Source organism: Taudactylus pleione, unplaced genomic scaffold (assembly GCF_031769625.1).
Source record: "Taudactylus pleione unplaced genomic scaffold, aTauple2 ptg000122l, whole genome shotgun sequence".
Classification (NCBI taxonomy): Eukaryota; Metazoa; Chordata; class Amphibia; order Anura; family Myobatrachidae; genus Taudactylus; species Taudactylus pleione.
In genome coordinates this window covers 5,217,889-5,231,306 of record NW_028284524.1, presented here as the reverse complement: position 1 = coordinate 5,231,306, position 13,418 = coordinate 5,217,889, and the positions used below count along the sequence as shown (strand labels likewise).

Genomic DNA, 13,418 nt, shown 5'->3' with positions numbered 1-13,418 from the left:
TTATTTCCAGGCACGGCGAGTTATCGGAGATTTTGGGATTCCTATATCAATTCTCGTAATGGTCCTAATCGATTACACGATAACCGACACATACACACAGGTATATCTTTATATACTCTATTTAAATTATTGATTGACCATTGCAACAAATCTGGTGTTCTTTGTATTGATTTCAGTGTTAGAGAAAAATTGTATGATAAATGGAACAATGTTTTGGCAGAGAAGTTCAGTTTACCAATTTCCCTCTTTCCTCTCTAGAAACTTAATGTTCCGTCAGGTCTGTCCGTCACCTCTCCTGGAAAACGGGGTTGGTTTGTACATCCCATGGGGACATCGAGCCCGTTCCCCCTTTGGATGATATTTGCATCAGTTATTCCAGCACTTCTAGTTTTTATTCTCATCTTTATGGAGACTCAGATCACGACGTGAGTAAAGATGGTAAAACAAGTCACTGTCCATTCCCAAAGTCCTGGACAAGAAAGTCTCAAGGGCTAAAGTTCTAGCCTACCAAAAGTTGCTTTGATAACTTTAATCTGTTTCAATTAATAGGCAATTTGCTGATTGGTTACTGTAGTACAGTACACATTTAGCAACTAAATGTAAAAAATTGAGCCTTAAGCTTTGTACACACTATATGATGTGTGTACCCTGCGACGGAACGACACACTGTAATGATACATCACACGTGCTGTGCACGCTGCACAATCCGGTGCAATGTATCAGCATGGTGTCGTTCTTTGCATCTTCAAAATCTGCTGTGCAGAACAGTAGATGGATGATGCGATGAAAGATCATCACGAATGATGGATTGGACATACACACTGCACTATCCGTATGATATATCGTTCCGATCTGCAGTGGAATGATATATCGTATGACGAATAGTGTCTACCCAGCTTTACTGTGCTGAGATTATACTCGCACATCAGTTCCCATCTATGACTTTACAAACAGCATTACCATGTTCCTAATGAAGTGATATAGGCTATTTTAGGTGAAGAGTATATATTATAATTAGGCCTGTCAGAATGAGGAGTGACCATATACTTTCATGTCATGCCCGCTAAACTACAAACTTATGCCACATAAGCAAACGCCACCCACCCCTACCTTATTCTGCCAGTCTTGACAGTTAAAAATAACAAATTTTTCACAGCACTGACTAAAACCCTAATAAATGGCAAATCTCAACTCCGGACTCACCAGGACACACTGAGGAAGTGTCATGGGTTGTGAACTAGGCCCCTCTATACAAGGTGCGGACTAAAGAGCCTGAGGTCGGGCTGAGCTGCTATGTGGTCTCTGGAGTGAATGGATGGGCTGCTGAATTTTCACAGGATGAGGGAGTACTGGAAAGTGCAATTTATATTTTTGGGGGCCACTCAAATTGGTTGCCCAGGGACCCCCACACACTTTCATCCGGCTCTTTCCGCAAATGTTTATATATTTAGGATTTGTTAATTTTAAATACAGTAGTTGTCACTGATATTGTCTGTCCACTGTTTTGGAGTATTAACACTCCAGGACATAGATATTAAAATATTATTAATTCAATAAAGAGCATTTAGACCCATACTTGCAATAGTAAACATTTATTTATTTTATACTATAGCTTATGGCATTACATGAGTAAAATGATGTTCCAGAGTTGCTTTTAGATTTGCCATGTATTAGGGTTTAGACAGCGGCGGGGATAATGTGTTATTTCCATACTCTCTCAGGCGTTATTGTGGGAGCTCATTCTCTCCGCCAAGCCTGCAGTCTTAAGCTGGGAACACATCTATATAATCATCGGGTCATTCTTTCGATATTGAGAGAACGGCTATTGGATTGTATAGGTGTGTACGCTGTCACGATGCAGGATCGTTAGCCGATAAATGGCTTATAACGCTCCTGCGACGGCCGGGATCAGGTGGTCGAATGTCACGTGCTGTTTAATATTTATCGGGCCGACCACCCGATCCCATAGAGGCCCGTACACACTGTGCTATGTCTGCTCAGTGTGTACATGGCTCACAGGCAGCTGACCGGGGGTCACACTGGGGACACACTGCATGGCTGGTTGGGGGAGTATCACTGCATGGCTGGTTGGGGGAGTATCACTGCATGGCTGGTTAGAGGAGTATCACTGCATGGCTGGTTGGGGGAGTATCACTGCATGGCTGGTTAGGGGAGTATCACTGCATGGCTGGTTAGGGGAGTATCACTGCATGGCTGGTTGGGGGAGTATCACTGCATGGCTGGTTAGGGGAGTATCACTGCACGGCTGGTTGGGGGAGTATCACTGCACGGCTGGTTGGGGGAGTATCACTGCACGGCTGGTTGGGAGAGTATCACTGCATGGCTGGTTGGGGGAGTATCTCTGCATAGCTGGTTGGGGGAGTATCACTGCATAGCTGGTTGGGGGAGTATCACTGCATGGCTGGTTGGGGGAGTATCACTGCATGGCTGGTTGGGGGAGTATCACTGCATGGCTGGTTGGGGGAGTATCACTGCATAGCTGGTTGGGGGGGTATCACTGCATGGCTGGTTGGGAGAGTATCACTGCATGGCTGGTTGGGGGAGTATCACTGCATGGCTGGTTGGGGGAGTATCACTGCATGGCTGGTTAGGGGAGTATCACTGCATGGCTGGTTAGGGTAGTATCACTGCATAGCTGGTTGGGGGAGTATCACTGCATGGCTGGTTAGGGGAGTATCACTGCATGGCTGGTTAGGGTAGTATCACTGCATGGCTGGTGGGGGAGTATCACTGCATGGCTGGTTGGGGGAGTATCACTGCATAGCTGGTTGGGGGAGTATCACTGCATGGCTGGTTGCGGGAGTATTACCAGATAAGCCGCTGATTGTAAAGGTGTGTAACCAGCATTATTTACCCACACGTACCCTTAAGGTGCCAACCATATACATATCCTATGATCATTTTGACAATTACTCAATTTGATCTATATTTCCATTTGCCTTATTAATAAGCCTGTTGAGATATGAATCTTACCTTATTTCTATGGAAAGATACATATTGTGAGGTTTTCTTACTGTATACATTCTGGATGGACTGGGTATGAAATACCGACTCTGCGAGTCTGATGGTGCAGAATCCCGACAGGTCAAGGTAAATAACCTAATCCTCCCCTCTTCCTCCCCTAACACTAACCCACCCTTAGTGGTACATAACCCTAACCTCCCTGGGGGGTGCCTAAACTTAACCCCCCTCCCTGCTCTCTAAACCTAAGTCTCCCGGGGGGGGGGTGCCTAAACTTAACCCCCCTCCCTGCTCTCTAAACGTAAGTCTCCCGGGGGGGGGTGCCTAACCCCGCTTCTCGCACCCTAAAGCTAAGTCTCCCAGGGGGAAGCCTCACCCTAACCTTCCCCCACTGGTTCCGAACCCTAACCTCCCCTTCCCACAGCCTAACTCTAACCCTGCCCGGGGGGGTGCCTAACCCTAATTTCCCTCCCGGGGGTCACTAAACCTAACCCCACCTTCCCCAAGCTAACGCGAATACTTACCCGGATCCTACGTTCGGGACAGCGGTGTCCTGTTCCCATTTAGGATAGCGCCAGGATTCCGCTGGCGGTATATCGACGATCGGCATCCCGTCTGCCGGCATATTCACTACATCCCATTCTGGATAGTAAAGTCATTGGGCAGCATAGTTTCAGGTTGCCAAAAAGTGCCAAATATGTAAACATAAGAAATAATTTAATACTTGAATACAAAATTATATTAAATCCAATAGAAATAATAAATAAATACAAAAATTCCATACCAATGTTTACTTATTTACATTAATTATGTGGTGTTATCTTTTGGGATTTGTATATAATAAACCTTGTTACTTTGTATTATTTCTGTTTTGTAACTATGGGCCATATTCAATTTGAGGCGAAAAGTCCGACCTCGTTGCCGTTTTTTCTGGGATAAAGTATTGGGCGCGTGCCCGCTTTATCCCAGTATTCAATTAGGATCCAACAAAAACGGGACCCGGCGGAAAGGTAAGTATCGAAAAGTCCTGGGAATTTTCGGGAAATCATTCTGGCCCCCCCCTAAAGATGGTCTGACATGGGGGATCACTATGGGTATCCCCGATTTTGCCTGCTGAAGGTAGTCGGGGTTTTTAAATAGCCGCGGCAGGTGCATAAATGCGGCTTTGCTAAAGTGGTGAAGAATAGCACAGCTTTTTTTGGGGGGGGGGAACTAGTCCTATCAAATTTGGGGTACATGAAAATGGGTGCAAGCATATTTTTAAGTCCCTAAAGTGATTTTTGACAATTCTTCAAAAATGCACCTGCCGTTACTACCCGCATTCTAGAAAACACCTGCCGCATACATGGGAACCCCCCTGAATCAATTTCGGTAGTTTAAAACTTTGTTCCCCTGTTTTGTTTTTTTCGCCCCCGGGGATAATTGAAACAGGCGAAAATGACGGCATCGGCGATAAATTATCGCCGATAACAGCTTTTCGCAGCCTGATTGAATACCCCCCAGGATGATTTCCCGAAAATTCCCAGGACTTTTCGGTACTTACCATTCCGCCAGGTCCCGAATGAATACGGGGATACAGCGGGCACACGCCCGATACTTTATCCCAGAAAAAACGGCGATGATGGCAAAAAGTCCGACCTCTGACTTTTTGCCTCAAATTGAATATGGCCCTATATGTAATAGTAAGTAGATCATATTTCTCCCTTTTGTGATTGCTGAAATGAAATTAGGGAAACCTGCACTATCTAGTGCTTTTGGTCTCATTTCTTAACATAACAAATGTACATATGACAAAGGATCATACAACATAAATATGTTATTAAGAGACTTTAGTTTAGCTGATACCAAAGATTCAAATTTAATTTGTCAAATGAAATTGTCACATTTTCTGTTATATCTGAGTACAATGTTTTATGTTAATAATGTTTGTTCTCTGTGCCCGTTCCCTCTGCCAGTCTCATTGTCAGCAGGAAGGAGAGGCGTCTGCAGAAGGGTAGTGGGTTCCACCTGGATCTCCTCCTGATCGGCTTCCTGGGAGGACTTTGTGCTCTTTTTGGGCTACCCTGGCTCACTGCGACCACAGTGCGCTCTGTCACTCACGTTAACGCACTGACTCTCATGAGCAAAACGGCACCAGGAGAGAGGCCTCGGATCTCTGAGGTCAAGGAGCAGCGAGTAACGGGAGTACTGATTGCCATTTTAGTCGGTGAGGACACAATGCTTATGGGCTCAGTGTAACACAATTTTGGGTGTTTTAATAAAATGTTTTTATCATCAAAATATGAATTGTATTTGTGTAAAATGTTAAATAATTGGACTGGGCAATTCATTAAGCTAGAAAATAAAGCACATTTTTGTCATATTGTTTGGCTAATACTCAAAATAATTATTTTGCAGTACCTTATCCCTGCCTCCTGGTGTCAGTGTTGCATTTGCTGTCTATATGGCTGATCGTTATATCTCTTCAAATATAGGCTATAGCAGATGGAAAACAATGACAGACTAATATACAAAACTATTGTAAAAATTATTGATCACTTTAGGCTGGTGCAGACTGAAAGTCATGACAGGATTATATTCTGTGATGTCCCTTGAGGCTAAATTGCCACTGTTAATCGATGTGCATTGATTCTTTCTCCAATACATTTCAGTTAATGTTGCTAAATGGACCCATTAGCTTCAATGTTCTGTTTTGTATTGATATGCATTTTTGGAAATCAAATGTCTGTGTAATAATAAATATTATCTCTGTGTAATATTAAATATTACATTTAGATCTTATTTGTACCAGTAATGAGTGTAGTACTTACGATATTACTTTCATTCTTGTTTTAATAATATAAGGGTAATATATTCCTAAAATGTTGGTTATATGATTATCTTTTAATTTTTAAATAATTTGTTTCTAATATTTATTTTATTGTTACTTTTCTATAGTATTTTTATTCCTTATTTTTTTTTTTATATATATAATCTGATATGTTTATATCTCGGCTGCAGGACTCTCCATAGTCATGGGGGAGATGTTACGTCAGATACCGCTGGCTGTATTGTTTGGGATTTTTCTGTACATGGGCGTGACGTCCCTCACTGGGATCCAACTGTTTGAGCGACTTCTCCTCATCTTTATGCACCCCAAGCATCACCCGGAGCACCCCTATGTGGTGAAGGTCTGCATGACATTAATACTATTAATGATACCCCAGTCAGTCAGTGGATGTCTCTACAGATTGCATATTATTGTCTTTGTAATGAACCTTCCAATGGCAATGCCAATTGGTTAGACCAGGGATGGGGAACCTCAGGCCCGGGGGCCGTATAAGGCCCCCGGAATCATTTGGTCTGGCCCTTGGAGTTTTTTCTGCTATCCTCACCTGGCTAGCAGAGTGCCTAGAATGGTACCCTGCAGCCAGAATCTATGCTGCAGTGCTGCCTGGAGCATCGTTAGGATGCTTCAGATGGTTACACCGCTGCCCTTACAGCTCCCTAGAGCAACCTCACTATGCTTCAGGCATTGCTGTAATCACCGGCGATTGTGGCCCCACCCCCGTGTGACATCACACGGAGGGACGTGGCCTGCATCAGGCTTGCGAATAATGTTATATATCAGAATGGCCCTTGGCAGTAAAAAAGGTTCCCCTCCCCTGGGTTAGACCAATGTTAGGCAACTTGTGGCTCTCTTGCTGTTGTGGAACTAAAAGTCCCAGCATGCCCTGCAAGCTAAGATGATTGTATTGGTTCAGTAGATGAACTTAGTCCAGACCATAGACCCAGTGGTACTAAAGATGCCGTGGAACTACAAGTCCCAGCATGAAAGTCAAAGGCTGAAAATATTTTTTAAATTTTTTCATGTATATAGTATCTAACATCAAAAGACTCAAATGAAGAGTTATCTTGTGTTCCATGGGCCGGGAATGCAATGTGAGTGCTTATTACTCCATAACGTGTATATATCTCTAGGTGTGTACGTGGCGGATGCATCTATTCACCTGCGTCCAGCTCTCCTGCATCGTGCTACTGTGGGTAGTGAAGTCTTCCCCAGCATCACTAGCCTTCCCATTCCTCCTCATCCTCACCGTTCCACTGAGACGCTTTGTCCTGCCAAGGTTTTTCCACGAGAGAGAACTTAAGGCGGTGAGTCACCCTTTATTCATCAAGCATACTGTATATAGCTCAGTGTTCGTATAACCTTGGTAAAAGTGTTTTTTCTATCCTCTATCTGTGACAAACTTTATACTGTGAAAAGTCAAACAAAGATATTTTTGAAAATTAGTAGCAGTGTAAAAATGGTGTAAATTTGTCCTTAAAATAAGATGTTCGGTTGTTTAGTTTTAAAAAATCTAATTCTAAGAATAAATAATTTATTGTCTGAAAATTTTATATCTAACCCCCCCACAAAATGTGATTTATGTTAAAGAATATATTCTCCTTATCTTTCTAAATCAGACCAATTTCATTTAAGAATTTAGTTAAGCTGCAAATTGTGACATTATACTACCACATAGAATTACATGTGCTCCTATACACATGTGCAGTGAGTCACGCCTCTACAGCAAGCACACTACACAAGATATTAAAATTGCCAAGGCACACCATCCAGCTATGCGGTGTGCGTGACCAAAGAAAAAACATAAACATTGGCTCCCACATAAAAAATATACACACATTTTGGCCTCCACAGGAATAAAACACTACATTGGCCTCCACAGGAATAAAACACAACATTGGCCTCCACAGGAATAAAACACACTACATTAGCCTCCAGAGGAATAAAACACACTACATTGGCCTCCTCAGGAATAAATCACACTACACTACAAGTGCGCTGAGCTCACTGCCGCGGTACACTTGACAATCGCTCGCGGCACACTAGTGTGCCACGGCAAAGTGGTTGAAAAACACTGCTCTACAGCCTCCTTCTTTTCCACCAGGTGGACTTTTGAAGACATTAGGGCAGTGGTTCCCAAATTTTTTCGATACATGGCACCCTAGTGCAGACCTGGCCAAAAGGTAGATTGCGATCTACCAGTAGTCTACGGGGCACCAGCCGATAGATCACTACCAACTGAAGTAAAATAAACTTGTAAGCTTCTGGAGCCTCAGAAGCCCAGCTCCCAGTAGTGCAGTGCGTGAGTGACATTATGATATCAGCCATGCGCTGTAAGGAGCCCGCCACTGGTGCTGTCTGTCTGCCTGGCCCCACAGAACGTGTTGAGAGTCATGGGGAGCTGCTGTCCCACAAGCACATAGGCTCCTCAGTCCTCACAGCGCCAAGCACAGCCGGGACTGATAGGAAAAAACTTTCTGCAAGTGCCGGAGCCGCTTCCGGAGGTAGTGTGTGGGGAGTGATTGTGTTATATGTGTGGCAAAGGGGCTGCAGGGTGACATGGCCAGGGCACAGCCTCCTCCTGCTGTGGTACCGTGCCACCGCAAGCACCAGCTCCCCGCCCAACACACCGACACTGAGTGACTGACTGATGTATTTTTTAAATAAGATAACTCCTTATATTATTAAGCAGTGGAGATAATTGCAGTTTTTACAAGTTTATGGTGTGGGGTGAATGTAAGAGATTGCAGTTTTGTGGTAACTCTGTACACCTCAAAATGACTGGATGTATTTTTGTTATTTTTAATTTTTTTGTGCTTGTCTTATTATACTACTGTATTTTATGTATGTGAGAACTGTTGGGAAAGCAAAATCAGTGCGCCTGTGTGCAGCATAGTGCTTGTGTGCAGCATAGTGCCTGTGTGCAGCATAGTGCCTGTGTGCAGCATAGTGCCTTTGAGCATGATTCAGAGGCAGGGCCAGATTTCCACTATGCATCCTAGATGCTCCATTAGGGCCCGGCGGGACCCAAGGGGCCCGTGGCCGGGCCCCTTGCCCGAAGAAATTACATGATCACAGTGCTCCCAGATGAGCACTGCGCGAGTATCACTTGACGTCATGATGTCATGCGGTCCTGTCTCCACTCCCAGAGAGCTTCCGGTCAGACTGTATCACTGTGATACAGCTTTCTGCGCAGGCGCGCCGTAGCGCTCAGGAGGGTTCCCGCCGACGTCGCTGCGAGACCTGTCCCCCGTCGCCAGTCTTCTGCTGCCGCTGTTGGAGCCACCAGGACCAGGTAAGTCTAAGTGGGGGGCTGTGTTGGAGGGGGCTGTGATAGAGGGGGCTATGAGGAGGGGCTGTGTTGGAGGGGGCTATGAGGAGAGGCTGTGATGGAGGGGGCTATGAGGAGGGGCTGTGTTGGAGGGGGCTGTGAGGAGAGGCTGTGATGGAGGGGGCTATGAGGAGGGGCTGTAATGGAGGAGGCTATGAGGAGGGGCTGTGATGGAGGGGGCTATGAGGAGAGGCTGTGATGGAGGGGGCTATGAGGAGAGGCTGTGATGGACGGGGCTATGAGGAGAGGCTGTGATGGAGGGGGCTATGAGGAGAGGCTGTGATGGAGGGGGCTATGAGGAGGGGCTGTGATGGAGGGCGCTATGAGGGGAGGCTGTGATGGAGGGGGCTGTGATGGAGGGTGCTATGAGGAGGGGGCTGTGATGGAGGGGGCTATGAGGAGGGGCTGTGATGGAGGGGGCTATGAGGAGCGGCTGTGATTGAGGGGGTTATGAGGAGGGGCTGTGATGGAGGGCTGTGAAGAGGGGATATGAGCTGTGATGGAGGGCTGTGATGAGGGTGAGTGAGAGGAGCTGTGATGGAGGGGGCTATGAGGAGGGGCTGTGATGAGGGGAGTGAGGGAGCTGTGATGGAGGGGGCTATGAAGGGGCTGTGATGGAGGGGGCTATGAGGAGGGGCTGTTATGGAGGGGGCTGTGATGAGGGGGACTGAGATGTGATGGAGGGGCTGTGATAAGGGGAGTGAGGGGGCTGTGATGACTGGGGCTGTGGTGGGGCATGCTGTGAGGGGCTGTGATGAGGGTTGCAGGGCTGTGAGGGGCTCCATGGGGGGGGGGAATGAGTGAGCTAGGATGAAGGTCCGCTGTGAAGAGGGGATATGAGGAGCTGTGATGGAGGTGACTGTAATGAGGGGGATTGAGAGGGGCTGTGATGGAGAGGATATGAGGGGCTGTGATGAGGGTAGTTTGAGGGAGTGGGGCCCCAAACTGGTATCCTGCCTAGGTCCCCATGAGGTCTAAATATGTCTCTGTTCAGAGGTGGACTCTATGGGCCTAATTCAGCAGTGCAAGCTAGTGCACTGCTGAACGCAGATTCCCGATGTTTGGGAATCTGCGCAGGGGCAGGACCCATTCTGCTAACATGCTCGCAGACTAGCAGTGATTGACAGTCTGCTGCCTTTTGTAGACAGGGAGGGGGTGGCGATGCCCTCCGTTTCCCAAAACAGACATGTCGCCCCCGTTGCGGGGGAGGGAAGAAGCCAGGATCACCATCGGCTGATGGAGATTTCCTGGCCTCTTCCTCTAAACTGCGGCGGCCGGCTGTGGGACCCCATGGGTCTCCGCAGCTGGCCGATGTTACGCAGATTATCCGATGCCGCGTTGGACAACGCAGCTCGGATAAGTAATGCACAAAAGGTGTGATGCCTCCTGCTGCATTACCATATCTGCAAGGGTCGCAATTGCAAAGCCACCTGCGTGCACTACTGCACTACACACTACAGTATATGCCTGCGTGCAGCTTTGCAATTACGATCCTTGCAGAATCAGCCCCCATGTACGCACTGTTGAGATTTCTTACGGCTTTACATCTGCAAAAATCTGCAGTCACCGTCTCTAATGTCAGCAATCCCATCAGCAACTGCATTGTACAACTGCATTGTACAGTTAGGAGATTTTGCAGTAACAAAAATAAATTGCTCAACAGCACAAACATCGGCATAGTGTCCATGTTTGAATCAGGTCCATTGAGGCTGGTAGAACACCGCTAAGTAAGTGAACATAAAGTAGATCCCAGGTCACAAAAGTCCGGCCACCCCTGCCCTAGAGTATCAGCATAAACTTTCACGCAGGCTAAAATTAATTTTATATGGTACTGGAACACTAACCCGTGGCACCCCTGCAAGTGCCCTGATGCACGTAGGGGAACCTCTGCACTAGCGAATCAAAAAAGGAGGACTTGATGTACAGAGCTGTTCGTACAGGGAGCCCCTCACTTCATAATGTCCCTTCATACAGTACACCCAACATGATTACATTTGAAAGTTCCAGTTTGGTAAATATTGGCCATGGAAATATAAAATCTAATCACATTGGGGAAATTAAACCATGTGAGTGTTGGATCTAGCAATACACACTACTGTGCACATGAGGTCCTCTTTTGTCATTGCACAACTGTCTTTAGGCGTCTCACCCCGTGAAATAAATAGATACCAGAATGGGCCCTGCATTGCATAACTAAAGCCGCTGATCACTGCAGTTTAGAATGGACGATATTGTATATAACCTAATTTATATCTCATCTTGGAATACTGTTTTCTTTAATAAGGCAATATATTGCTCACTGCAGTGTATTTTAGTAGGGCTATTAACAGGGATTCCTGTGTATTCTAGGAAAACATCCCTTGTGGATTAACCTGTATCTCAGATATCTTCAATTTTAATACAGGGCAGGATGCAGCAAGCCGAGAAATACGGTAACACCCCAAAAATGAGGGTTTGACCGCATTTCTCATATGCACCAAGTTCTGGAGTGCGATGCACTCTGAGACTGGGCTGCGGGGGGTAACGATGGCGTTACCCATAGAAGTCTATGGGCTTCTTTCCTCAGAGTGCTGATAGAGGGATCCAAAGGGATCTCTCCCAACACTCCCCGCAACACGCGCATCCATCTGCGCATGTGCAGAAGGACTCCGGAGGGGCTTTTGGGTCATGGACCCGGAAGCCCCTCCAGCACAAAGGATTTCTCCTTCTGACAGAGCGGTCCTTTGCAGGGATTGTCATGCATAACGGCATTACCAACACCGGCATGCATGCAATGACTGGCGGAATGCATCGCATCACGAGTGCGATGCGTCATGCATCCCACCCACAGTCCTATTTGTGAATGCTGCTAGTAGCTGTTGTGGCAAAAGAAACTTACATGGCAGGGTAGGTGACCTTTTACAATATCGCATAAAAACATCTTTTTTGTACATGTGTTTCCTCTCCTCTTTCCATATTAGCTGGATTCTGAAGATGTTGAACCAAACTTTGATGAAGACGGCCAAGATGAATACAATGAGCTGCATATGCCTGTTTGAGACTTGTCCCTGGTGCCATATCCGTCTGTTGATTTCGTAGGTCTCCTCCGTACTTCCATAGAACCAGCGGTCTCACCTTCCGATTTACTAGGCTCTTTAAATCGATGAACCTGTCCTACATCTCTTGGGTATTGGCAAATATTGATTCAACTTCGCAAGCCTTGTACTGTTGTACATCGGTGTGTGCTGGGATAACGAAGGAGATTAAAACAACTCTGGATCTGAATCTGATAACGCCTTATCCACTTCAATTGTATCTATTACATAATTTAGTCCTGATAGTTCTATTTTCCCAAATATGTGCCAAATAGGACTATTGGAGATTCTCCGGGAGCTGTGCATGTTTAACAATCTGATATCCTTTCCCAAAAATGCCTAATAGAACATTGATATTGTTTACCATTATTTTTTAGATATGTCAGGCTGGTCTAACAAGGCTTACAGTCTATCTTCTTATATCTGAGACAAAGGAAGATGATACTGGGACTGGTTTTTGATGTCGCTGTTTCACAATCAGCGCACGTAATTATCAAGCCCTGTTCAACGATGCGTTAAGGGAAAATATATATTTTTTAAATTTTATATATTTTCACTTTTATTTAGCTTTCCAGTACATAGATGGGTATAAATTATTCAGCACAAATAACTTTAATTCTCTTCGAGGCTTCAGAATATTATGTCGCAGTTGACCATGTCCACATTCATAATGTCGACAGACATGTTCATCATGACGACAATCACTATGCTGACATTCCGCAGGTAGACACAGATGAAATGTCAATATGATCACAATAATATTAACAATGCATATGTAAAGTATCCAAACCCGAACCTCCAAGCCTAAGATTATTATTATTATCCTTTATTTATATGGTGCCACAAGTGTCCCGCAGCGCCTTACAAAGTATATAAACATAGCTGAACAAGAAACCAGTGACTTACAGTACAATACAGGACAAGGATATGCTGCATTATTGATTATAACACTCAAATTAAGCAGCAGGGAGTCAGCAATCAAGTGTTAGATACCTTTGTGCGGAGTAAGGAGTAGAAGAAAGTATAAGGAGAAGCACATGAGGGAAAAGGGCCCTGCTCATGAGAGCTTACCATTTTAAGGGGAGGGGCAGACAAACAGGCATGACACAGAAGGGGTAGACAGGGAGGAAAGAGCATGTAGTAGTGAATTAGAATGAGAGCTGATAGGTCTTGATGAAGTAGTGGGTCGTGAGAGCCCATTTGA

At 45.6% G+C, this 13,418-nt stretch overlaps 1 protein-coding gene across 1 annotated transcript in view; it reads left to right on the top strand.

Annotated features, from left to right (window-relative positions):
- The window catches only part of SLC4A3 (solute carrier family 4 member 3), a 43,230-nt gene extending 30,901 nt beyond the window's left edge, over window positions 1–12,329 (top strand). The window contains exons 13-18 of the mRNA XM_088472283.1: window positions 11–100; window positions 259–425; window positions 4,938–5,188; window positions 5,983–6,152; window positions 6,943–7,116; window positions 12,101–12,329. Of these exons, the coding sequence (XP_088328409.1) occupies window positions 11–100; window positions 259–425; window positions 4,938–5,188; window positions 5,983–6,152; window positions 6,943–7,116; window positions 12,101–12,178 (930 nt within the window). The 3' untranslated portion in view covers window positions 12,179–12,329. The remainder of the gene's footprint in view (window positions 1–10; window positions 101–258; window positions 426–4,937; window positions 5,189–5,982; window positions 6,153–6,942; window positions 7,117–12,100) is intronic.
- Window positions 12,330–13,418: the final 1,089 nt, after the last annotated feature.